Here is a 26,057-nt window from a genome sequence, read left to right as displayed (position 1 = left end):
AAAAAAAAAAAAAAACCATATGGGAAGCCAGTGAACACATTTAGGCATTTGTTACCAAAGCAACTTTACACAAAGCTGGAGCACATGTATTTAACTCATCCAGCTTCTGTTTTCAACACGACAGCGTCTCCCTTGTGACAATTAATACGCTTTAAAAATCAAACAACATTCTCCTATTTGTCTTATAGGAATTGTCTAGCCTCACTTACCGGACGTCCAAACTCCAGTTCTGAAAAGAATTTATACCAGGGCTCATTTTCTAAATCTATGTCAGCTGGATTTATGCGACCCGTCTAGAGCAGATGTGAAGGAAAAGGGGGAGGAAAAGGCACACTGAGCGAAGTGAGGGATAATGCCGTGTGGTATGAAAACTCGCGCGCATCCACACGCAAACATGCATCGGACTCATCCAACAAACCTCGACAGGACAGAATGGAGGAAGTGAAGTATAGGAAGGGTATGCAAATAAGGGTCATGATGTCACTGAGGCCCCTATTGCCACCATTGCTAGTTCTTTAGTCTGATGCACGAACTTAGGGATGCTATCCTGGCTGTGACAATGGGGAAGATGGCACACCATTTTGTGAAGTCCTTGGTATGTCCAATAAAGGCACCATAGGATTCTCCTGGACTGCTCAGTCCGCTGTCCCGGAAGTCCCTGGCAACTGACAGTGGCAGCAGTGGTCTGCATTGAGCAGACATTGCAGATGGGGCAGGCTAGAGCATGGAATGGTGGAGATGAGGGTGCTGGGGAGAGAAGTAGGGTCTAGGAGGAGGAAGAACCCCAGCAGGGACAGGGATCTGACCTTGCCTTAGCCTCAGAACAAAGGCTGAGCTCAGCTTCCCCACAGCATGAGAGAAGGTGAAGAAGGAAGGCGCTCACCCGGGTGGGAGAGAGATCTGGGGCACTCGGACGGGGTGCGGGGACACAGCTCCTGGGCGGAGGGGAAGGGCTACGCAGGCCATCTGTTGAGGGTGACACTGCTAGAGGCTTCCGGCTGGGTTCCTTGGGAACAGATGTCGGAGTTGTTGGGAGAGGGGGCTGTAAGAGAGATGGGTGAGGAAACACTGGATCGTTAGACAGGGGATCTTGATGGAACCTGGAGGGGACCAGCTGATGTTAGTCCCGGAGACTAACATTTCAGGACAGGGATATGGCCTGGGTGACCGCGGAGAGCAGATTTCTTATGAATGGCCCACCATAGCAAAGATCTGAAAGTCACAAGTCTCTCCAAAAAGTGAAGAAATATCCCATTTTGTGGTCAGTCTCCCCCTGTTGACTTAGAGCTAAAGGAAGGCGAGTGAAAAATTAGGCTTAGCAGAGTGGGTGGGGGAGGGATGGTATGGGGTATAACTGACTTGCATCTTAAGTGGTTTATGATGGAAATGCTTGGATGTTAACATAAACAGTTGAGAAAAAACAAACGCAATGACTTTAGCAATAGAACGTAGACACACAGCCTTTCCTTAACTGAGTTAACATGAACCTTTAACGTTTTTTACAATACATACCAGGCTAGATGGTATCACTGGCGATAAGGCGGTTGCTTTTCTATAAAATGATGCTCAAAGTACTGAACGTATCCATGGCTACTTCTTTGAATATATCTCATGTCCCTAACGAAACGTGTATAGTTGCATTGTATAATATATTAAGTCAGAAAAAAATTCTAAGGAAAATTACTTGTTTCCCTAAAAGTCATTCACGCCAACTAAGAGAACAACTGTGAAGCCTGCAGTATACCATCCAGGAGAGCTGCCAAACACCCACCACTTTCATCCCATATTTTTCCCTTAGAATTCTTAAGGAGTGCAAGGATTCCCTTTGAATAGCTCCATGACCCCATAGTGCTGGGGACATTGGAATATACCACGCTAATAAAAGACACTATTTTGTCTTGAGCTTAGTAGTAGTGAAACATTGTAATGTTTCATCGTCATTACATCTATTACATACTATTACATATCATTACACACTATAACATCTCATTACATACTATTGTAGTGTTTCATTGCCATTGCAATGATAGAAAATTTGGAGCCCCCCCCCCCTAAGAAAACACTGCAGAGACCAGGCTTCTGAGATGTATTTATGGTGGTGATTATAAAGACTGCAGAATAACCCTGGGAGTTGCTTGTGACCAATGGTGAGTGAATAACACTTCATAGTGGTAGGCTTTTACAGTGCTTGTTGGCATCCTGAAGTGGGTATCTGGATGGGCACATACAGGAATGCATGTGTACGCAAAATCTGACACTGTTGGTCGTGCACTGAAAATGACCTTTTAGTAGTTAATATCACCTTTAGTATTTTGCCTTTGGTTATGGGCTTGTTTTTGCCATCACTAACAACTGAAGAGGTTACCCAATAAGAGTGTGAGCATGCTTCGGAAGCTCTGAGATATTTATCCTAATTTATGTCAACATTACTTCTGGTTTCTACTTCGAAATTGACAGTGAAGTCTGTTAGAAAGCACATCCCACCTAGTAACTGATTCCCACTGGCTTAGAAGAAACATGTGAATTTATAACTGCTTTCCATTGAATTAAAATTTTGATCCACTAGTTATAGGAGTTGTTAAGACTTTTGTTAGTGATGAAATGTTATTTTGCTCCATCTACGATGCCAGATGCAGCATATAACTACTTCATAGGAGCCTTTACTTCTGAACAGTTAACATTAGAGAGGGTTGGTCAGTAACTCTTGTATGGTTCAGAGGGCTATACTATCTCCTTAACAGAAGAGAAACCTCGGATTCTCCCAAACTTGATAGTTTCTACTGATGGATGTTTATTGTCTATGAACTCTCACTTTTAAAAGTTTTGCTTTCAGCTACTGTCAGGATGACCTATACCCAATTAAAGTGTTTTATTTTGCTCAGAGAAGATAGGGTCTTGTCAGAGCAGTGGTTCTCAACCTGTGTTTCCTGAGACCATTGGAAAATACCAATACTTACGTTATAATTCATAAAAGTAGCAGAGTTACAGTTATGTAGTAGCAATGAAAATAATTTTATGGTTGGGGTCACCACAACATGAGGAGCTGTATTAAAGGGCTATAGCATTAGGATGGTTGAGAACCAGTCTTAGAAGGAAAAAAGTTGTTTCAAAACACTATGAACACTAGAGGGCAGCAAACTTACTAAACAAATAAACTTTTTAATAGCATCACCTTGACTTAAAATCAGTAACAAATCGACAGTCGACATTTTTCTTTGTGGAGATACATTTCTGTAATAGAATCTGGGGGAAGGAGTAGAAATCTATCTCATTCTGTTCCAAGTGTGAAAATAGCGATTTCAATAAACAGAGAGGGTTCTATTTATTAAAGTCTATAGTCACGGTGAGCAACTTGCTAAAATCTGTGCAAGCAGATAGTAGCACAGATAGTCCCCCAAATAGCGACAAGCCATCCTGACAATCCCGGAATCCTGTGAGTTGTAAGCATCCAAGCAGAGCCTTTGCTTTATCGGCTGGGTATGCTGTGCACACTTGAATTGTAGGTACTTAGGAGCTAGCGGGAAGAGGATGCTGAGTTTGAAATCAGCCTGGGCTGCATAGAAAGACCTGGTCTCAAAAGAGCATAAAACAAACAACATCAGCAAAATAGCCTTCAACAAATAGATACTTCCCAAAAGGTAAGATCTCCCCCAAGATAAAAGGAATGCCAGAACTAGAACTGTCTAGTTCAATTATTTTAGTTATACACTAATTGAATCAGCATTCTTTAGCAATCTATAACTACTCCTAAAGGACTCAGAAACACTACCACAGACAGCGACGCATATGCCCACTGTCAGATAATGGAAGCATAGGCATAGGATCTCTGTTAGCACTTCCTCTGTTCCCTCACATCTGAGAAGCTCCTCTTTATAGGAATCCACCATGGGACAGCTACCTCTCAGTGTCATCCCTGCAATGGCAGGAGAGCAGCCCCTGATGGATGGATGTCTCTCTCACTATGTCTCTCTCACTGTGTTTTATTTCTGTCAGTTCACAAGCCTGGCAACCTTTTGCTCACACAAACCATCTATCTCTGGTGTGAGAAGTGCTTAAGATACACTAACACCAGAGCTCACATGTGATTGCTCTTAAAAGCTCCCTAAAATGTGTGGTTTTAAAAGTTTTCCCAATGTAAAAGCATTTTGCTGCTTTCCAGTCTTCTTGCTGGGAACTTTCTGTGTGTTAACACACCAGAGGACCCAGGAGTTTGTTCTTGTAAATTCTCATTGACTTTTAAGCTTCAAGGCATGGGTTGCTATGTTTTCTGATTGTTTTCAAAGACAATACTATTGCATAATGTGATAATTCTTCAGGGGTCAAACTTTTAGCTATAACTTCTCAAATTTTTATAGCTTTAACTCTGAGTAATAATTTCTGTTTGATGAACCATATTCTTTGATGGTTTAAATTGCCTTTCTACTCATCCAGTGTGTGTTCCTTTTGGTTATTATTAGATATAAGCACTATTGTATCAAAGGTAACAATGCCTTTGTGGATTTTTTTTTTTTTTACTTTATTAAGCATAAAGACAATTAACATGGCTGATCTACTAATGTATCCAATTTAGATGATATTATGCTTTTATTAATATTATCCCAGTAAAATTGGTACGATTGTCACATGGAGTCTGTAAGCTGGAAATGTAGTCTGATCTGTGGATCAAGTCATTAAACACAAATTTCTGGTGATCTCAAGCCCTCTTCTGGATCAGACATTAGGCCCATTTATTCAGCACTGAAATTTATAATCAAATAAATATTTATGAGCTACAAAGAGATGCACTTATTTTTATCTCCCCGGTAAAGACTATAAATAGATGTGGCTTCAATTACTAAGGATGAAGACAATATCTCTTCATTCCCGGACTTGAGGATTTCTGTTTAAGTAGAACTGCTTTCTCATAAAAACTGAGTTATAGTTATTTGTGAATTCCATCTGTGCGTCTTGATGGAGACTCACTGGGCCTCATAGATAGATTCACTCTCTTGCCTTTTTTTATCCATCAACTGCAAAGGTATCAGTTCCATTCACTTAGTCACACAGGAGTTATTTACTGCATAGGTACCACATGCCAGGCATTGACTTGGTATGGAAGACAGAGGACTCTCTGTCAGTCAAGGTGCCCGTTTTCAGGGAGCCTAAGATGTAGTGTGAAACCCAGACAGGTGGCCAGGTGTCAAAGTGGGAACTGGAGGTATCCAGAAGAAGAGCTACAAACCCACTGTTGAGGGTGAGCAAGCCCCTAGGTGAAGTGTGCTAATCATAAAACTGGGAGGGGGCTGGTGAAACCTTCCACGTGGAAGGAGGGGTCTTGTGGAGTGCTTCCTCAGAAGACTGAAGGTCTGAAGCCCTTTGTGCAGCTGGCAGGGGAGGGTGAAATCACAGGATTTGGGTAGGTTTTATTTGTTGTTGTTTTTTAGTTTTTATAAATTATATCCAGGGATTTAGCTTCTGCTCCAGGGACAAGAAAAAGTCAGGAGAAAATGTAGGAGTGGCAGGCTTTTAAAACAACTGGTGACTGGATTCACTAATCAGGGAAGTGAGTACAGGCCAGGTCAACTCAGACAATGGACAATTGTGGACCGGAAGGGCCATGACATTTCTCCTTGTGGTAGGAATGCTAAGCTCAGAGAGAGTAAGGGGAATCCAAGAATATAGTGAAGCTGACAGGGTTGCTGGAAATTGAGGAGAACAGTATAGGACTGCCTACGGATTGTCTACAATTTTCAAAAATTAGAACCGAAGATAACAAAGGGATGCTCTCAAAATACCAGAGTAAAAACTCAGAAGATGCAGTTGTAGGGCCTTGAGATTCGTGCGCTGCTATATCCTCTCAGTTAGCAAACCCACCCTCTCTCTTATAGTCTGAGCCTTTAAGACATGTAGCTGGCCTCAAATATCCTTGCCCAACTAGCTCTTTGGTTTGTTTGTTTGTGTTTTTTGTCCCGATTCAGAGTGGGATAAATTCAGGATTGATTTTTAAAAAGGTAAGAGTCTCACCCTAAAATAACAGTGATTTAACAAGGCTTGGTCAAAATTATATCATTGACTCTCTCATATCATTTGCCATAACTCTGGCTCCCAACAGAATGGCTTAGGAGAGATAAAAATGTACGCCTTGTGTTCTCATTTCCTTCCTGTTACCAGTTCCTCCCATCCATCTTTTCCTGTGGCTGAAGAGGTTTATCCATAGCAGAATCTCTGCCCACGCCCATGGCTTCTGACCTCCCTATCCTCTGAGACCAGTCAAGAACACCCGTCTTGCATTATAGTTACCCAGAACCCAGCTTTTTGGTAAAGTAACATGAACTTATGATAGGTTAGCCACTAATTATACTATACGTGAAAACAACTAAATAAATTATGGTGAGTACTAGTGGCTGAAGGCTTCCTGTGAAGTACAGCAAGCAAACATTTGCCTTGGCTCAGCTGGTTGGAGCAGATGCTAGCAACGTGGCCATGTGGCATTTGGTGGATGCTGCTTCGGTCTCTTGATCTGTAAAGTAGGAAGTTTGTGCATCTGCTTTAAAGGCTTACTGGGAAGGCTCCATAAGATTTCTTTAAATTATTTTTCTTTAAATTATTAAATTTAAATTATTATAATTTAAAGAAATTATAAATTTCTTTATTATAATTTATTAATAATTGTACATAATTTCTTTAAATTATTACTAGTTATAGAGCCTAGTATGTAGTAGATATATCTGCTGTTATTACTATTATTGTTATGAGTAGTTTAAAAAAGAGAGTCACCAAAGCTTGCACAACCACAACGAGGGGACTCCATAAGTGATCTCTAACAAGGAGAATTCTTTAGATGTGCTTCTATTTGGTCAATTAAGAGGCTTCTTATCTTTTAGTCATACCATAATCCCCAGAGACTCACAAATCATTAATTTCTATTATAATTTAATATAACACATCCCCCGCTCCCCCCAGGAGTAATACTGTATTCCATTGAATTTTGGTTTGGCAATCTCACTTATTCGATCTCACTTATTTGATATTCAAACAGACAATTTAGGAAATAGGTTAGAACCCAGAGCCTGGAATCAGCAGTGTTCCCCTCATTTTCAGTCTCTTCTGTTGCAACCTTACCATGCAAAGAAATTTGGATTCTTTGAAGAAAGGCAGTTGAACTACGTGATTGGAAGATCTTTGAACATACTCAAGAACACAGCCACAAAACACAGGGTTTCCAACTTTAAATCATGGTCAAGGACATCCAACTAAATCTTAGGGCGGACCTTGCAGTCTCTGTACTAGTGTGATGCTCTGTACTAGTGTGTGAGCCGGAGGAGCTCACAGAGAAAACACCAACAGGTTTTATCTGAAATTGAGTTTGGCTGTACAGAGGAACTGCAGAGTTTCAAAGAGGTCTTGAGGATACTGATCTCTGAGAAAGAAACAAGGGAGGAAAATAAGAACAAGGGCCAAGGAAGAAGCTGCTGTTAGCGTAACGAAGGCAAGTGGCCTTTCCCAAGTCCATATCCTGTTTAGTTAGTCACTAAGATAAGCAAAAAGGGCTATAAGGAACAATACAATCTTGATCCATTAAAGTGGTAATCAATCAGGAAGCTTGAGGCTTGGTAACCTGAGAGGGATTTAATAATAACCAATTGAACAACTTGTTAGGGGAAGTGTGTTGGGGAAAATTGCTTCTTCAGTGAGCTGAATAGTAGGAAAGCAACATAGAAGTCAAGGGATTCATCTGCCTGGGCCTGTACACTGGGGATACGGACTCCAGGGATTCAGACTCATGATTTTTTCACTGGCAAGATAGAATAACAATTAAGCATTTCATGTATGAGTGCTGTGATTAGGCCCAGCCAATGAGACTTGTATTTGTGCATATATATATATATATATATATATATATATATATATATATATATATATATGCGACTAAAGTACCTCTTTCAATTCAGAGACAAGATACACAAATCATGACTAAAAATAAACACAATTTCTCGACAGTGTCAAATAAATAAAATGGGATGAGATTCAGGTTTGCTTGGGGACCCCTGTGGCCTAGCAAGCTGGCTTTTGGATCAATGACAAGTGCTTACCGGTCTTTCGTGCTGCAGAATGGATGACTTCCCAGGCTCATATTCAAAAATACTCCTTGGCTCCGATCGAAATTTCCTGGTGTCCACCTTTCTGTCTGGAGGGTCCCAGTCATGCCTGTAAATGAACAGCCACCCACATTGAAAACCCTGTGAGATCTCACCATGGTCAAGTTCCCAAAGTTAATTTTACTAGAAATTTAATGGTTGTGTGTGTGTGTGTGTGTGTGTGTGTGTGTGTGTGTGTGTATATGCATGTGTGCATGCAGAAGAAAAACTTTTGGAAATCAATGCTTTCCTTCTACCAGAGGTTCTAGGGATCGAGCTCAGATCTTCAGGCTTAATCAAGCAGTTTTGTTTTTGTTTTTGTTTTTTTTTTGTTTTGTTTTTTTGTTTTGTTTTGTTTTTTTGCTGAGCCCTGAGAGATTAAAACAGAGCAAACCAACAACAATAGCAACAACAAAACCCTCACACAACATCTCTCTGGCTAAAAATGTATGAAATTATGATATATGCTTAACTTTATATATAAATGACTTAGAGTAAACTATCTCTTATAGTTTACCTTACTCTACTTTTGCAAGGTTGACTATGGCAGGAAAAAACTCACAAACGAGGTTTGGGGACACATGGATAGTGACTTATTGCTAGACCCCTGGGTCCCTAATGACATGTGTGTCTGAGTTTAAAGTGGCAGTGTGCTCTGTGAAGCTTTGTCAGTTTAACCACCTGGGTGATCTGACTTCCTTGGTCCAGAGTCATAAGAAATAACGCTCATAGCATGATTGGCCATATTTCTTGTGAACAGCATTGGAGTACATGTGTGAGGATTACAACTGCATCACTTGGGCTAACATTCATAGGGATAAGCAAAGTGGAGGGGGACATCTCTTGGTGTGAGCCTTGAAATACTCTCCTGTGGGAATCTGACCTTTTCCCTGCCTTGATACCATTGAGAGTCCGTCTAGGGCTCTTGGCAAGTATATTTTCACAGGAGGACTCAGAACACCAAACTCTTCTGGGCAGCCAGAACCAAATCAGAAAACTCGGAGAAGTGGAAGAATTATATTCAGTATGTATTTATTTATTTTATTTATATTTGAGAGGAAGGAGCTTCTGTCTTCTGAGTTTGGAAATTCTGATTCCATGGAGAGGAATGATATTCTTTCTCTATGGAATGTGAGGCACAGAAATGCTCTAAGAGAAAAGGAGAAGCAAGCCCTAGGTGTGTAGAGAAGCAGCAAGCTCCATCAGCAGAGCCTCTACACTTTCCTGCTTCAGTTTTCTCACCTGTGTGAAACTGTGTCTTGTCTGAATTATGGAGACACTTCATAAAAAGTGTGCAGTGATGATTATTTCTCAGCTTAAAGACATTTGTACTTCTCCACAATTTGTCATGAGGAAAGAGGAATTAAGAAGAAAAGTCCTTGACACGTGGTATTTATTTTTGTTATGTATTACATGATGATTCCTAATGATACAATTTTAGTGGTGTTGTGTATACTTTTTATGAGGTGTGTTTGTTGGTTTGTGTGACCATGGCTCCTGCAGGCTAATATGTTTGAATGCTGGGTTCCCAGTTAGTGGAACTATTTGGGAAGGATTATGAGGTGTGGCCTTTTTGGAGGAGGTGTGTTACTGCTTTGAGGTTTGAAAACTCCATGCCAAGCCCAATGTCTGTCTCTCTGCCTACTGCCTTCAGACCAGGATGAAAAACTCTCGGCTACTGCCCCAGGATCTTGCCTATCTGCTTGCCTCTAAAACTGTAATGGATCCCTAATTAAATGCTTCATTTTAAGAGTTGCTTTGGTTATGGTATTTCTTCATGGCAACAGAATAGTAACTAAGACCATATATGATAGAATATACTTAAAAACCAGTAATATTAAAGCCATTAATAAACATCTTTTCCATTACTATTTATTAATTACCAGTAAAGATAGCATAGGCTTTGAACTTAGAAGAAACCAAGATTGAATCCTGGCTTAGACACTGTATCCATACAAATAGACCAACTTATAGTAATTTTCTAACCCATTTCTTCTTCTGTAATGTAGAACATGTCCCACTGGGTTGTTAGCAGAATACAACAATGTAATACAATGGAAGTGTTTATCCCCGTGCTTGCATCATGATCAGCTTTTAGTAAAGATTTCAAATAACTAGAAATATTAGCCACAGCCCTGCTAAAATAACACAATTGAAATGTGGTCATAAAAATTTTACTAGAGTGTGAATAGTGTACTTAAAAATATTTCAGTGGAGAAATGAAAATGAGAATCAGCTAAAATAACAGGTGAAAATGAGTCACAGACACTTGTTAAATAATGCCTTGTTTACAATTTAAGAACAATTTCTTTTGGTTTCTAAAAGGCATCTTAAAAGATCTGAACTTTCAAACCTGTGTAAACAAAAAAAAAAATTAACTGCTTAGTCTCTTTCTAATGTGGGGCAGCAGAGGGAATGTGTGCAATTGTTTCCAATTACTTTATCTTTCTATGTATTTGGTTTGAGACAGAATGTTACTGTGTAGCCAGTTCTGGCTTGGAAGTTACTATGTAGCTCAGTGGCTTGGAACAAGCTTCCCCTAGCTTTATGAAGACTGAGATTACACAGTGATGTGCCTTACTCTAGCCCCCTTCAGCTCAGGAATTGTCCCCCCCCCCTGCCGCCCCGAAGTCTAAAGTGTGTGGAGCAAGCCATTACCACTGAGCCTCATATCCAAGGCCTGTGGATATGATGTATTGTGTACATGTGGACATGCATGTGCATGCTTATGTGTGTGGGTGCGCATGTGCGTACATATTTTGTTGTCATTTGTAGCATTCTACTTATGAACTACATCTGTGGCCTCTTTATTTTTTATATGAGCTTACTAAACAAAAAATAAAGGTTATGTCCCTGTCTTTGTTAGGGGTTTTACTGCTGTGAAGAGACACCATGACCAAGGCAAGCCTCATAATGGACAACATTTAATTGGGGCTGGCTTACAGGTTCAGAGGTTCAATCAGTCCATTATCATCCAGGTGGGAGCATGGCAGTATCCAGGCAGGCATGATGCAGGAGGAGCTGAGAGTTCTACATCTTCATCTGAAGGCTGCTAGTGGAAGACTGACTTCCAGGCAGCTAGGGTGAGGATCTTAAAGCCCAGGCTAACAGTGACACACCTACCCCACACCTCCTAATAGTGCCACTCCCTGGGTCAGGCATATACAAACCATCACAGTCCCTGATTCATCAAGTTTAATTTAGAACATTATGCTAGCGAGACGCAGACGTCCCTGAAAATATTCAGCACCATCATCTCTGTAGCGATGCTTAATACAGACTGATAAGTCAATGCATAAATTCACTCCACAATGATGGACTGATGCCTCACCGAGTACCATTGTGATTTGCTTTTTACCCTGAGAGAAGCCATTTTTGGAGAAGGAGCCTTACTTTAGTGTCGAAGACTGATCTCTTGGTCTTGGTGGAACATGTGGGGGAGGCACTGGGGAGGGTGCCTCCTTAAAAGCATCGGTGCCGTTGTCTGAGTGGCTTTTGGAAAGAGGTCTGTAGGTCTGAGTCTTCGCAGCAGGGTGTGACTGAGCACTGTAGGATGAGTTGTATAGACCTACCATGAAAAAGAAAAACCAGCAAAACAGGCAAGTAACTTAAAAAGTTCATTTAGTGGTTGGGCTCTGCAAAATCCTCAGTGGTGTTGCAAACATTACCAATAAACATATTTTAATATACACATTAAGTAATGCATTGTTTATTAATTCATCAACATTATTTATGAATTATCACTTACTAATTAGGCATCAATTTGTCTTGCACAAAAGTATTGATTATAGTCAATCGTCAGTCATTGCAGAATCAATGAAAATTCAGGCTGTTTAGTCAAAATAGACTTACAGGTACTCAGCAGGGTTTCCTCTCACTTACAGAAACTAACACCTTAGGTAAACGTACAGAGGAAGATTAAAATGTCAGCTAATATTTTATAATACTGACATATGGCAGTTGATATGTTAATCGCATCCCGACAATTATTGAACATGCGTGTACACATGAGGTGCTGCTCCCGCAGGGGACATGGGAGCGTGAACCCTCCTCAAAAAGCTGCTACAAAAAAAGTGGGTGATTGGGAAGAGTTGGTGACAGTTAATAAAGTCAAAGGGAGAAAGACATCGTAAGAATTAGAGGATGCTCAAAGATGATGGATGAGACAGACAATGTATTACAGACCTGAAGGATTAGCTTTGATGGGTAGAAGAGGACAGCAGGGAGATTATGCAAGACACAAAGCCGTGGGTTAGTAGACAGGAGAGGGAGGTTATAGGTGTTTTGCTGGTGGACTGAAGGATAAAACTCCCCAGACTTTACAGGGTATCAAAACGGGACTTCAGCTTATTGATTACCAGGGAGACACACTGCTTTCAATATTTGAAAGTATATAAAAATTCTTAGCTTCTCATCATCTCAATCTTGAGCTAAGTCTATCTGTGTGTGACTGCTTCTCTATGTGTGTGTGTTTCCGTGGGATGGGACATCGGACAGCACCTGTTTATTCTTAAGTGTTTCTTAAGTTCCACAGACTTCATCTCTCGAGGTAACTCAATGAGGTGAGTTTAAAGGACCAGGGCCAGGAAGGGAGTATTTACTTTATGGACTTCCTGCAATGATATGGGGATATAGGGTCTAACTCAGAGGTCAAGAGCTTGATGTTTATTTATTTATTTCCCCTCCCCATTTATCTTTGGAGTTGAGAAGCAAAATCACCCAGTTAAAGGGCTGGTTGCTGGTCATTGGGTTTTAGAGAGGGGAAGTCTCATGGAGATTTCTGTTAGGGTAGCAAAGAGGACCCTACATGGGGATACAACCCTGAGCCTAGGCTAAGGCTGGGCAGAATGGCCTGATGTGATATTCTTGAAAAACTATTGGGAAGGAGCATTTTTTTAGGGGTATGTCACACGAGCATGAAGACCACTCCACAAGAAACCAGCATATTCAAATCCAAATGGGAATGGCAGAGCCAAAGTCCTTCCTTTGTGAGCACTGGCAACTCTGAGTCAGAGAAGTGGCTCAGCCAAGAGGGAGGCTTTTACATCTTTCAATGAATGGCTCCCTTTTGGAGCAAGATCCTGGACATGGTCGTAAAACACTTGGATTTACTTGTTTGGAAGAATAATATCTGAGAGGCCTTATGTAATCACAGTCACTCTTTCTGCTGATAAAAAGATCTTTATTTTGTAGTGTAACGGAGGTCCTAGTCTGTTCTCTCACCCTGACCCTTCACACTGTGTCTAAACTTCCTGAAGTTGAGAAAAACCAACAGAGGGGGAATGAATGACACAGAACGGTGTTAGTTCCCAATTCCAGGAGAAAAGATCAATCTTTTGTTAGGCATGCTCTGAGGAAAGGAGTAGGGAATTCGCCTCTCATCCCAGGAATGGACAACATGAGGTCTGATTGGCAAGACAAAGGACCAAGGCTCTTCCCAACAGTGGAGTGTGACTGGTCATCACAAGCAAGCGAGGAAAGCCGTCCTACCTGCGTTGTATGTGTAAGGAGTATTATACATGTCTGTGTCCTCATCTAGAAAATGAAGCATAAACATGGTAATCCAGATGCTGCTGCCTTGTTGCCAAGACAGCAGAAGATCAGAGAAATGACAGAAACATACTAGCCAAAAAAAGAAAAAAAGCATTTTTTTCTAGCACATAACAGCACTTTGTAGTTCCAAATATTGTGTCCTCTGGGCAGAGTGATCTTGTCTATAAAGTAATGGACCTTGCTACCCTGGTCACACATGCAAAACGGGTCTCCTGTCCTTACTTCCCCAGGCAGCTTCTTGTGTCCTCTGCACTGTGATTTTTTAATTAAGTGCTTTTAAGGTAACTTGTCAACTGTACTGAGTGGTATCAGGAGAAGCCTGATCCACCTAACGTACACTCCTGTGGTAAGAAACAGACAGGGGCAGAGAGAAGCAGCTGCAGATTGCAGAAATGGACAATACTCGAGTATAGGAGCGAGGTAACACTAGGACACCTGGCAAGCTCCAAGGTCACCTCTTAGGAGGCTTCTTGACAGCTCATGGTTAAGGCGGAGGCACAGATTTATAACGTAGGAGGGATAGAGTAAGAACAGGAGAGATGCTGAAGAGAATGGGCCACCAAGTGTGCCGGGGCTTGAAGTTTTGTGTGGAGAAGATCTATCTATACAAAGATTAAACATATATCCTTGAATCCGTAAGGGCTTGATAAAAAACAAACAACAGAAGAACATACATACCCGGCTTGTGTACCATGTGGATTTGCTTAAACATTGTCTTGTACCAGTCCTTTGGCCGGTCGACGGTCTGTTAAAGAGAGCATCCAAGAATTATAAACTCTTTCTGTTAGGTTTAGGCAAAGGACTACTCTGGCTGTGCTCACTTGCTGCAGTCTCTCTCTCTCTCTCTCTCTCTCTCTCTCTCTCTCTCTCTCTCTCTCTCTCTCTCTCTCTCTCTCTCCCCACCACCACCTTCACAGATGCTGTAAAATAAATGGCAGACATCTTACTATGACTGTGAGTCTATAATTCTCAGTGTCCCCAAAGTAGTTTACCTAACATTCTAAGTAATCAGGGGCTTTAGGTGGCACATTCTAAAAGACAGACATGCATCACCAAAGGTTCGAATCTTTCCCACTTCTCCAGCTATAGAGTAATGTGAGACAACCCGACTGCCAGCCCGTGCTATAGGGTACTCACTCAGCTGGGTGGCATGGGGTGGCCTTTTCTCTGTGAAACCTTTATGAGAGGCTTTAACCTTGTGGGTCTGACCTGTGTTCATAACCTCTGCTATGCTGATGTCTAAGTGTGATGATATAACTCTTCTAATAAAACTTAAGTGAGCACTCCTGGACAAAGTCTTCTTTGCTAATATTGGATATTTCTATCATCAGGTTTGCCTTCCTGCTATGACTTGATGCCAATTTCAGCAATTTACCACGTTACTTGTGCAGTTTGTGAATAGACTATCCTATATTTACTGAATTAAAACATTTTGTATTATGGTTTTATTCAAATCAGCTGTGCCTAGCACTAGATAGTATTTGATTAAAATTAGCTCCCTCTATTACGATGATGATGGTGATGATGATGAAGGCTATGTGTCTGAAGCAGGGCTTTGCCATGTATTTTGAACTAGTCTTTAACTCATGATCCATGCACCTAGCCTCTCATGTGCTGGAATTACAGGGACTCAACATAGCTCAGCTTATTTGTGTGCATGTGTGAGTGCGCGCGCGTGTGTGTGTGTGTGTGTGTGTGTGTGTGTGTGTGTGTGTGCGTGTGGGCATGCATGCGCACCATAGGGTGATCTCAGGTATTGTTCCTCTAAAGAGATCCTGGTTTTTGATGGGCTCTCTCTCTGGGACCCAGGCTTTATCAGTGAGGCTAGGCAGCCCCAGGGATCCCTCTGTCTCCAGTTCTGCCTCCAGTTCTGCCTCCAGTTCTGGGTTTACAGGTGTGCGCCACCATGCTTGGCTTTTTCTGAGAGTGCTGTGCATGGAACTCAGGTCCTCAATCACGTTTGCCCAGCAAGCAACTAACAGTCCACTTCCTTAGCCTTATCGTTATTCTTAAATATTGAGAGTTCTATGAAAATGTTGAAAAATTGAACTCGGGGATGTTTTTGACCCAAGGGATAGATATTCAGATCAGCTTCAATAAAGACAAAGTTAGCATTTACTGGTCTAAGTGACTAAAATACTGACTGCATCAGGCAATGTGAAGTCATAGAGAAAATATCAAAGTGCATCTAGGCCTTCAGAACTTCTTTAATAAGACACTGGAATGCATACAGCTTTTGCCTTGTTAAATTATAAATTCCCGGATAGTAGCCATTCCTCACACATGACAGGGTTCAGGTATGACAGAAGCAGCAGGTTATAGCACAAATAGGAAAAGAATGTCCAATCGTTAAACAACGTTCAGATCTTTGAGCCTTTAGTTACCTTTGAATTCTTCCCAGAAATAGGAATCTGAGAATGTTGTGTATCTGTTTTATTTTTTTGGGCGTGCGTGTGGAGGCATAGGCTCATGTATACAGGTGTGCACACCACATGAGCACGTAGGAGCCAGAGGTAGATACCCGATAGCCTCCTCTTTTACTCTCTGCCTTATTCTCTTATAATGTATGTTAAGGGGCTTAGGATAGTCCTTCCAGTATAACAAATCTCAAAATATAAAACCAGCAAGGGAATTCCAAGATCTGTGGAGTGGAATACTGAGTGAACCCAGCTTATTGGAAGTGACTCTGTTATAGTCTGGAAAACATACATTCCTTTTTAGAACTGCAGTGTGGCAATTTCCTCGGCAAGGTCCTCATCTCAATTATATCAGAGCTACTTGAACCAGAAGTTAATTAGTCTGTGTCCGGGCAACTAGAAATGCCGTAGGACTTGTAAGAGCAGAAACTGTTCGATATTTTATATTTTGATTTTTCTTTTGTATGTGTGGTCATTGCATTTTTTTCCTCCCAGAAACTGGTAGGCAGTATTTAAATTTATTTGGACTTCTGAAAGTAGACAATTCTGACAGTTACCAGAGACCGTCAGTTCTGTGGAGAGTCACATATGCATTGTAGGCTTTTTCTACAGTGGGAGCTTGAGAGCATCAGTAATCAAATAAACGGCCAAATTATGGAGAGTGGTGTGTGTGGGGGGGGAGGGGAGGCAGGGCAACCCATCAAAGAAGCAGGAATCTGCTGTTCGCTAGTTCAAGCACAATACTGGGGCATGGCAGGGGCTGGTGAGAGGACTTACATCAGTAAGGTGCCTGCCATTTAAGTAGGAGAACCCAAATTCCTGTTTCTAGTACCTGTGTAGAAAGTAGGCATGGCAGTGGGTTCCTGCAATCCCAGGACTGAGGAGGCAGAGGCAGCTCTGGGTTTGGTGAGAAAGCCCGGACAGCAACTGAGGAGGATGCCCATGTTCAACCTCCAACCTCTCCATGCACATCCACCCACACATGTGCACGTGTTCACACACATGCACACACACAAATCACACACACACACACACACACACACACACACACTACTTGAACACATATCTTTAGGAGACATTTGTTTTTCTAAGAGGCAGGTCTCTCTTTCAGTGGGCTTTGCTTCTTTTATACTCTTATGTTACGAGAGCAACAACAGCAAAGCAACGTACAACTGCATACAAAAATAGTTTCTCACTGTACCTGGACACAGCCAATGGGGACAAGAACGCCGAATAAGGAAATACATCGCCGTGTATGGCAATGCATTGTGACAGACGGCACTGTTGTCTACACTCGCCAGAGGGCCTATATCAGCCAGGATCTCACAGTTATGCCACCTGCTAGCTTTATATGGTGAGCACAAAGAAGCCAGGAAGTGGCCAGCCAGCTGGCAGAGACACTCTGAGGCTGGTAAATCCGAGATGTGCAGACCCGGGGTCTCTTTCTAGAAGTTCTGTGAACACCTTTGTTCCTTTTGGCAACGCCATTTTGGAGCATGATATATCATCTCACATTGAGATGATGAATGCAGAAGTCCCCACTTGGGAAATTTACTTTCAGATGTTTCTTCCAAAAGCATTTTGCGTGGACAATTCAACCTCTGGGACTCTACCATGCAGCTGTCTGTCATTCATGGCCCTATTGGAAGGGGCTCCAACTTTCATCTTCCAGTTATGAAACATCGGTACGCTACACCTATTTAACATGCAGACACTTAAAAAAACCCAGATATGTTTTCTTCACATACGACAGTAAGAATCCTATCCTACTTTCCCCTGCTAGCTCTAAAAATAAGCCAAACAAGTGTTATATTTGAACCAGAAGGAAAGAAATCTTGCACGTCACTTAGCTGGCAGGGCTTCTTTTACAGTCTCATGAGCTCTCAGCCCTAGAGAACTTTTGTTGCTGTTTTAAGGATATGGCAGGAAAAGGCTGACAACATCCCAGGTAACAGGGGAAGGGACACCCTGAAAAGCTTTCTCCCTCCATCATAAGAACTCAAAAGTAGAGAGTGTTCGGTGCTTGTTTTCAGCAGTCTCTGGACCACTTTACAATATCCCGTTACCATGGTATTCATTAGTTATCTGAGAGGATTCCCTGACAAGGCTCAGTGAGACAGCACTGCTTTTAACATATACACCGCGCAGGAAGTGGGGGCAACCTGAGTCTGAGAATCCTTATTTTCTACACGAATGAGGGAAGAAAATAATCTTGGGCATTCTTGGCCCAGGGGTGGCAGGCATTTATAAATACAGATCTATCCTTGGACGTGGAATTCATACGTGTACAAAATAGTAAACATGCCCAGGATCCCTCCTGGCTCTGTATAGTTTTAAAGGCCCGAGCAAGTTATACAGGAAAAAAAAAAAAGAGGATTCCTTATAAGGAACTTCTGCAGTGGCTAATAATTCACCTTCAGTTTCCTATAAGGAAAATTATCATCACACCCTTAGTGGATGTGTGTGGTTGCTTATCATTTGGAAGCAGATAATATAAATTCAATGTTACTTTTATTAATTACTTTATCAATCACCTCCAACATCTTGGATTTTTCCTTTAAAAACATAACAAAGCAACAATTTTCAAGTAAAACATTAGAGATTAAAAATCTTACATTAGAAAGAATGGGTCACATTAACGTACCTATTTTTTATATATCCTTTACTAACTTAAAAAAAAAAAACTCACTCTTAGGTTTCAGACTGTAACTGCACAGAAAGCAATGATCTTTTAGGCTACGAACGTATCTACTGAGTCTCAAGGGCTAGCAGGCAAAATCCATGACACTATTCCTGTCTGAGTCACTATGCCTTCATTATCATGGGAAATTCAAATTTAGCCATTTCAAGTTAGAAATTCTGAAGGGAAAACAAATGTCAAAACACTGTCATTAGATACATACAACTGTCATAAAACGGAGTGTATTAGTCACAAGCCCTGGGATTTTTCTGTCACTTAAATATGACCACCATGATTCCAACACAAATTTTTTGAGCTTTATAATTAGTTACATTCAACATTCTTAACAATCTGAGAAGTCTAAATCCCAAGCTCATGCTATATGGATATACTTTCTTTGGCTTCAACTACAATATTGATGCCAAGAATAATCAATTCTGAACTCATGTCTGTATATAAAACATGATCACTGCAAACTCAAAGACAGAAAGAAACTCTCATACTTCTTCGACTTTTTCAAAATGTTTCCTGTGTTACCACTGCTTCTGGCCTGATACCCTGCCCATTCTTTTTCTAAGTTCCTCACTGTCTCTGGTCTCCTGCATTTCCATTCAGGGGAAACCAGCTCTTGGCAGCACCTCAGCCCTTTATGTGGGTGCAGAGGCAACCTCTTTGCAGTAGGAGCTTCCTCCTCTCAATAGCCACCCCCACCTTCACCTGCAAAGACGCTGTGGCTCTCATCCTGGCTTCCGGGTCTTCCTTCTCTGCTACCACAGACCTCCTCTTGCAGTGGACTTGGTCAGCACACAGCTGTCTGCCTAGCCTCTGCTGCTGTGAGCAGCTTTGCCAGAAAGGGCTGCCCCAGAAAGGGCTGCCCCAGCAGCACACTGAGTAACGCTTTGGCAGAGTTGGAAGACTAAAAAAAAAATGCCCTCAACACTTTCTACTTTCACTTATCATACAGAGAGCTCTCAGCAGGCTCAGCTGGGAGGGATGCACAAATATTCTCTCTCTCTCTCTCTCTCTCTCTCTCTCTCTCTCTCTCTCTCTCTCTCTTTTTCTTTTTTTTTACAGCTTTTCCTTCCCATGATATTACCCCCCTTCACTCCAATCATCTCGCCTCTCAAGTCCCAATTCACAGTTGCCCATCCCCTGGTGTTAACTCACATCCATTTCAAGAAACAAATCACTTGTCTTTTTACAGTGCATGTGGGAATTGCGTGCTGTGAAAGGAGTAACTCACTCCCCCCCACCCCCTTCGTTCTCTCTCTAGGCTTCACCTTGCTTTGATAGAAAGTTAAAAACAAAGTGTTATTATTTAACAAACCCCACCATTTTCATGGTTTTAAATTCAAATGGAAAAAACAGACTGTGAGGTTATCTTCGCTGCCCAGTTTTCTCCCTCTGCCACACAGCACGGTATTCATGGGAGCTCGGATGGCTCAGAGGACAATCTTTATGCTATAAGACCCTAGGAATGCACAGAGCTATGCACAATCCATCCTTTGTGGAGTCCATGTACAGAACCAGAAAGACACATGTGCTGGCATGCTTGGCTTACCGTTCTAATGGCTGTGGGGATTCCAGACTCATCCACGGGGCCGATCCCTGGGTAATGCGGGGCTTTGATGACTGTGACTCTTTTCTCTTCCTCGGAAGATCTATAGAGTGGGATGGAGCTTCCCATGGTGCCATCCAGAGACTGGGCATGCTGGGAATATGTTTCCGCAGAATCTGAGTGGAAAATACAGCGACACGGAATACATTGGATGCACGGACTGTAAATTAAGGGTGCCTCTTGTCCATTGATTGACAACCAGCATAGAATTCTCTTGCTACCACCATGCCTTTCCCCACATTTACTGTCTCATTCAGCAGCGAATGTTACACATATGTATAGGACAAGGACCTTGGTGTCTTATAAAGAAGGACCAGAGGAAGACTATTTGATGAATGACATGTGGGGCCACCGTTGAGGAAACACTGGGCATGTTCCACCTCACCTTCCTTCTGGAAATCTTGGGAGGGACAGGATGAGGGGGACAGCAGAAGCTGAAAGAAGCCTGGTAAAACTTACTCAGGTCACAACTCAAGGATCCTTGTGAGGCTGATGGCGGCCATCATGAGAAAGTAGTAAGAGGTGTTTTTAGAGAAGCCATTGGATTATTGATCCAAAGATACAATTCCATAAACATAAAATGAAAATAAAAGTCAATTGAAAATTATGTTTAGGACTAGACACACACTAGAAAGTGAAGGCTTCTAGGTAAATATGTGCTTTTTAGTAATTACGATTTACTGAATTTTATTTGATACTGTTGGTTTTATGGTAAAACGATTTTTATCCTTCAAGACTGATAATTGTCATGAGAATTAAAGTTACATAAGGCTTATCAAATTTCCATCTTTATTTTAAGGTTATGAATCTTTGGAATACTTTCAGAGGTAACAGAGAATTTTTGTGTACACTACCTGTTCTGTTTATTCTGAGTTAAAAAATAATTGTTTTGGAAACATTATTGATGAGGCCTTATCAAACAATAGTGATATGACTTCCTGCTGTTTTAAAGACTCTGTACGACCTGTTTTAGCAAAGTCTGTTACTCAGTTCCTTTCTGTGGAAGGTGAAAAAAATTTTTATGTTTCAAGATAGCATTTAATGATTACATTCATATATATGTGTTTCATTTTCATATATGTGATTTACAACTAATAGTTATATCATGTATAGATAGTACAATAAACTTTTATATTATATATGTATTTTTATGATGATGTTGTATAGAACAACATAAATAAGCATTTAAGAATTTGACTCATTTTCACAAGGGTATTTAGCATTAAGTTCTCGAGAGGCTAATATTCAGTATATTACTATATTGGCTGTAATTAAGTTCACTTTCAATTTAGATAACAACAGAAAAGTGTCTTAAGGCATTTTTGAATGGAATGGATGAATCTAGGATCGGAACTGTTAAATGTGTCATTGCTTATACAAATCCCATCTTGCCAGCCACTCTGAATGAAGTCATAGTATGTTATTTTGTCCTGATTGACCTTATTCTTTACCGGCCTTGACAGGATAGCCACAGTGCTAGGATTTTTGTCAGCAACCAGTGTTTTCTGAACATGTAGGATGGGCCACAGTCCTAGCATAAAAGAGAGTATCAAGTCTGTCCTCACGTATAGTTCATGTGACTGTACAAACCCACAGCTTTCTCAATGAAAGCTAGCTCTTTTTATATTTCTCTTATATGGCCTATAAACGGTTATATTTGCAATCTTTTGTCTTAAAGTTCACCTAGGGCAGAACAGACTTGTAAATTCCACTCCCCTCCCATCACTACGTTAGCCAATTGGAACGTATTCAATGTTTACACAGGAAATTTCTTTCCATGTTAAACAGTTTATGTGTAAAATCTACTCGCTAGTTAGGTCTAAAGTCAAGGGCTGTCTATGCTTGAGTATATTTTTTATTTGGTAGCCTGGGGAAAACCGTTCACTAAGACAGGCACTGGGATAAAGATTCCCACTTAATGATTATTTAGGAAAATGTTATGGCTGAAGTAACTTAGAAAGTTTCATTTTCGTGTATAATAACGCACAATTCCATTACAAAATGTTGAAATAGTGGAGTGTGTTATAAAACTGAACTGTGGACTGGCTGTCAAAGAGAGAAATCTGGCACAAACAAGTTCTTCTTTCTTACACTCTAAAAGGAGATCATTACAAGCTTCACAAATGGCTCCCACGAGTAGCGTTAGAAAAGGCACGAGTATATTTAGACTCCTCTTTAATGAGTCCCATGACTCTGTTTAAAACTGTACAGAGGTTTTGTTGACCATGGAAGCTGAGTTCTACCATGAGTGGGCTTGAAATTGACATGAAGTATTCTTCAGTAAACTTGTAGTATCACACTCTGTTAGAGTCAGCGTGGGAAGAGGGAAGGGGGTCTGCTATCAACTATAGAATGGTGTACATCTCTGTGTTCTAGATTTTTCTCTCTGTTGCTGACCTGCAGTGGCTATAAAATGGGGCCTCTCTTTTTGAGAGGTTCAAGTACGTCTGCTTTCCTTAGCATCCTCTGCTTTGTGGTCCTGAAAACTCTCTGGGATCTCAACATCATGGAAACCTTTTCGACCTAACATGTAATGGTTCGTTTTGGAATTTTTACATTGAATTTTTTAGCAACTACCAAACAGTTGTTACATTACCTTTAAGCTATGTGAATATATTTGGCTAAATAAGCATGTTTCTCTATCTTTATCAAGCACAGGACTTTCCCAGGAGGCTCTGAAGAGTTCACAAGATAGACAGTATCATATGCTTAAAGTTTTGAACAAATTTTCATATTTCCATTGTTGATGTAACTTAAAAAGATGTGCAAAATCTACTTACTGGTTAGGCCTAAAGTTGAGGGCTATTAATACTTGAGAATTTATATTTTTTTAATTGGTGGAATGTGATGAACTGTGTTCACTAAGACAGGCAACGGCCTAAAGAGTCACACTTAATGATTATTTAGGAAATAATTATTATTGGAGGAAGACTATAACTTAAACATTTTAAATTAGATTTATGTACTTTGCTTGTGTGTATGTATATATACCATATGCTGGGTGCATTTATAGGTCAGAAGAGGGCATCAGATCCCTTGGAACTGAATTCACAGATGGGTGTGGACCATCATTTGGGTGTTGGGAGTTGAGACTGGGTCTCTGGATGAGCAACAGTGATCTTACCCACTGAGCCATCTTCCCAGCATCAAGGGCTATGGCTTTGCCTACTTTTTAATATTCTAAGGATTAAGAACCTATATAAATTGTGAAATTGTTATTTAAGGTAGTACTTAAGTTCTCCTCATTTGCTTCCCAGTACCCCATGATGACAGATGGCCTTTGAATATCAGTTTGAATAGTTTATGACTGTGATCTAGGGCTTTAGGATTTTACTGTGTTACTACTCTAGCCTTGTCCCCTTGTCACACTATTTTAATCGCTAAACAATTTTTCCATAGGTAGAACTAAAGAGTAGTCTAGAATGAAAGCTCTTCCACACAGGAAGAAGTCACCTCAATGGAAAAATGCTACATCAATGTTTTCTGGGTTCCATGAGCTCCCCTTAGTTCACTAGGTATCCTCACACTCTTCCTACTCCATCTTTCAAATATCAACTAGCCTTCTCCAGGCTCAGCTATGGAAGGAACCTATAAATAGCAAGGGTGGCCCCTCTTTTCTACAGTGTAAACTCATCTGTTCTAATTCTCCCCAAGTTAGGGTCACCAGAGGATTGTCAGTCAGTCCCATGTCACTATGTCACCTTGTATTTTTTTTCTCTTGTGATATACAGCTGCCACATTAAAACTGTCATGGAAGTCATGATCACAGTACTTACCAAGTGACCTGCCATGCTGCATGATCACGCTGGAGTTCAGGGAGGCTGGGAGGGAGTATGCAGAAGGGGAGAATGGCCTCTGATAGTAACTCACTGGACTCACGGCGCCTCCAGAGTTGCCGTTGATAGTGATCTGGCTCTGAGAAAAGCAGAGAGGACCTGTTCTAGCACATGCTTCCCTGTGAACATCCTATATGACGACAAGAGCTTCTAACTACAGGATGGCAATCAACTACGGGGCTTTTATTTATTTTGAAAATGGGTGTCAGAGGGAACAAAGACCTCTGCCACCCAGTTTTCTCCATTCTTTCCTTTATTTCTCACCCTTTGTATTATCAGAGGGCATAAGAAGTGGTTAGGGAAATGAGAGCAGCTAGCCTAGTGGGCACACCACAGTGCCACCTACGTGGGTCACTGGCAAATGAATGGGCAGGGCACTGATAGGTGCCATGGTCATTAAGACTCATATTAAGACTCATAGCCTGGTCTTAAGTAGTCTCATCTCTCTTATCCTTCTGCATTGTGGATTTGAAATGGATGTTCTCTGACAGGAGGAGAGAGTCTGGCTCGCAGACTCAGTGCGCCAATGAATCAATGTTTCCAAAACAAGGTAACTGACACAGAAGACAAGTGTTTGGCTTAATGAGTCAGGGAATGACCTACTCGGGCAGCCTCAGACCTGGTAAACTATTGTAAAGATGTTAAAACACTGGTTTCTTTCTACTTGTACATCTGACTATTTTCTATTTCTATTGCTATCCGAGGCTTCTTGTTGAGACAGGCATACGTGTGCTTCGTTGTTAAAACATGCAACTTGGTATTGATGTCCTAGTAGACAATCAGAGGGTACAGGTTGTGACTGAGTTGAATCAGCTTAGTTCATAGGAGTTGAACTCAGGACTGTCTTTGCACAGCATACCACTGAGCATTATGCAAACTGAATAACACATGCAACTGAGATAAAACATTAGTAAGAACATTTAGTTAATACAGCATTACAGATATGGACATACAAACACACATCTGCACAGACAGAGAGACTCCCAACTCACAAACTTTTCTACTTTTTTAAATAGCAAAATAAACTTCAGTTACACAAGTATGAACTACAGCAGATGAATGCATATTTATCTGATCTAACTTTAAGATTATTATGCTTTCAAATGATCCAAAAGAAAGCTAATTTATTTAAAAGTCATATCACATGCGTCCTAAAATTAATAATTATTCAATTATAAGGATTTCTCATAAAATATGTCTTTAAGGTATCAGAAAATTCTCTCGCTCTATTTTTTTTAACAACCAGCCATATGTTAGGGACCCTTTGAACTGCACATTTAAGCAAATATAGTGTACAGTACTTCAGAGCCTTTTCGTGACTCTGCTGAACAATCAACAGATATTTTTGCCTCCTTGTTTAAACCAACTTTGTTTTGCTATAATAATGAATGCAAAAGACAGAATGATTTCCATTAAAAACTAAGTTTTCTAGTACAGATGAGTATCCCTTATCCAAAGGCTTAGGGGTAGAATTATTTCGGATTCCATATGGATTTGGATGTGGGATATTTATAAATACATATTACATATCTTGGGGATGGACCCCAAATCTAAATATAAAATTAATTTATTCTTATAGACAATTTATGTGAATAATCTGAAGATAATTATATAAAACTTTAAAATATTATTTTATAAAAAAAAATGGTTTCAGGGCACCTGAGGTTTTGTTGCTGTTGTTTTGTTTTGTTTGTTTGTTTGTTTAACCCACGTATTTTATGTGCATGGGTACTTTGTCAGCATGGGTGTCTGCATGCTAGAAGAAGGCATCAGATTCTATTGTAGAACTGCCAAGTGGGTGCTGGGAGCTGAATGTAGGTCCTCCGCAAGAGCAGC

At 40.8% G+C, this 26,057-nt stretch overlaps 1 protein-coding gene across 30 annotated transcripts in view; it reads right to left on the bottom strand.

The window, feature by feature from the left end:
* Positions 1–26,057, bottom strand: part of Sorbs2 (sorbin and SH3 domain containing 2) — a 191,946-nt gene that overhangs the window by 44,012 nt on the left and 121,877 nt on the right. For 9 of the 30 annotated variants that reach the window (XM_076914067.1, XM_076914068.1, XM_076914069.1 and 6 more), the window contains 8 exons: positions 24,162–24,300; positions 20,329–20,501; positions 14,349–14,415; positions 13,608–13,652; positions 11,511–11,685; positions 8,073–8,187; positions 884–1,042; positions 210–293 (listed from right to left, as the gene is read on the bottom strand). In XM_076914067.1, the coding sequence (XP_076770182.1) occupies positions 210–293; positions 884–1,042; positions 8,073–8,187; positions 11,511–11,685; positions 13,608–13,652; positions 14,349–14,415; positions 20,329–20,501; positions 24,162–24,300 (957 nt within the window). Of the gene's footprint in view, positions 1–209; positions 294–883; positions 1,043–8,072; positions 8,188–11,510; positions 11,686–13,607; positions 13,653–14,348; positions 14,416–19,484; positions 19,642–20,328; positions 20,502–24,161; positions 24,301–26,057 lie in introns of those variants that run through there. The other 21 variants (XM_076914071.1, XM_076914080.1, XM_034520140.2 and 18 more) reach the window with 8 other exon arrangements.

This window comes from Arvicanthis niloticus, chromosome 16 (genome assembly GCF_011762505.2).
Source record: "Arvicanthis niloticus isolate mArvNil1 chromosome 16, mArvNil1.pat.X, whole genome shotgun sequence".
NCBI lineage: Eukaryota > Metazoa > Chordata > Mammalia > Rodentia > Muridae > Arvicanthis > Arvicanthis niloticus.
The sequence above is the reverse complement of the archived record's forward strand: the minus strand, read 5'-3'. Positions and strand labels throughout refer to the sequence as shown.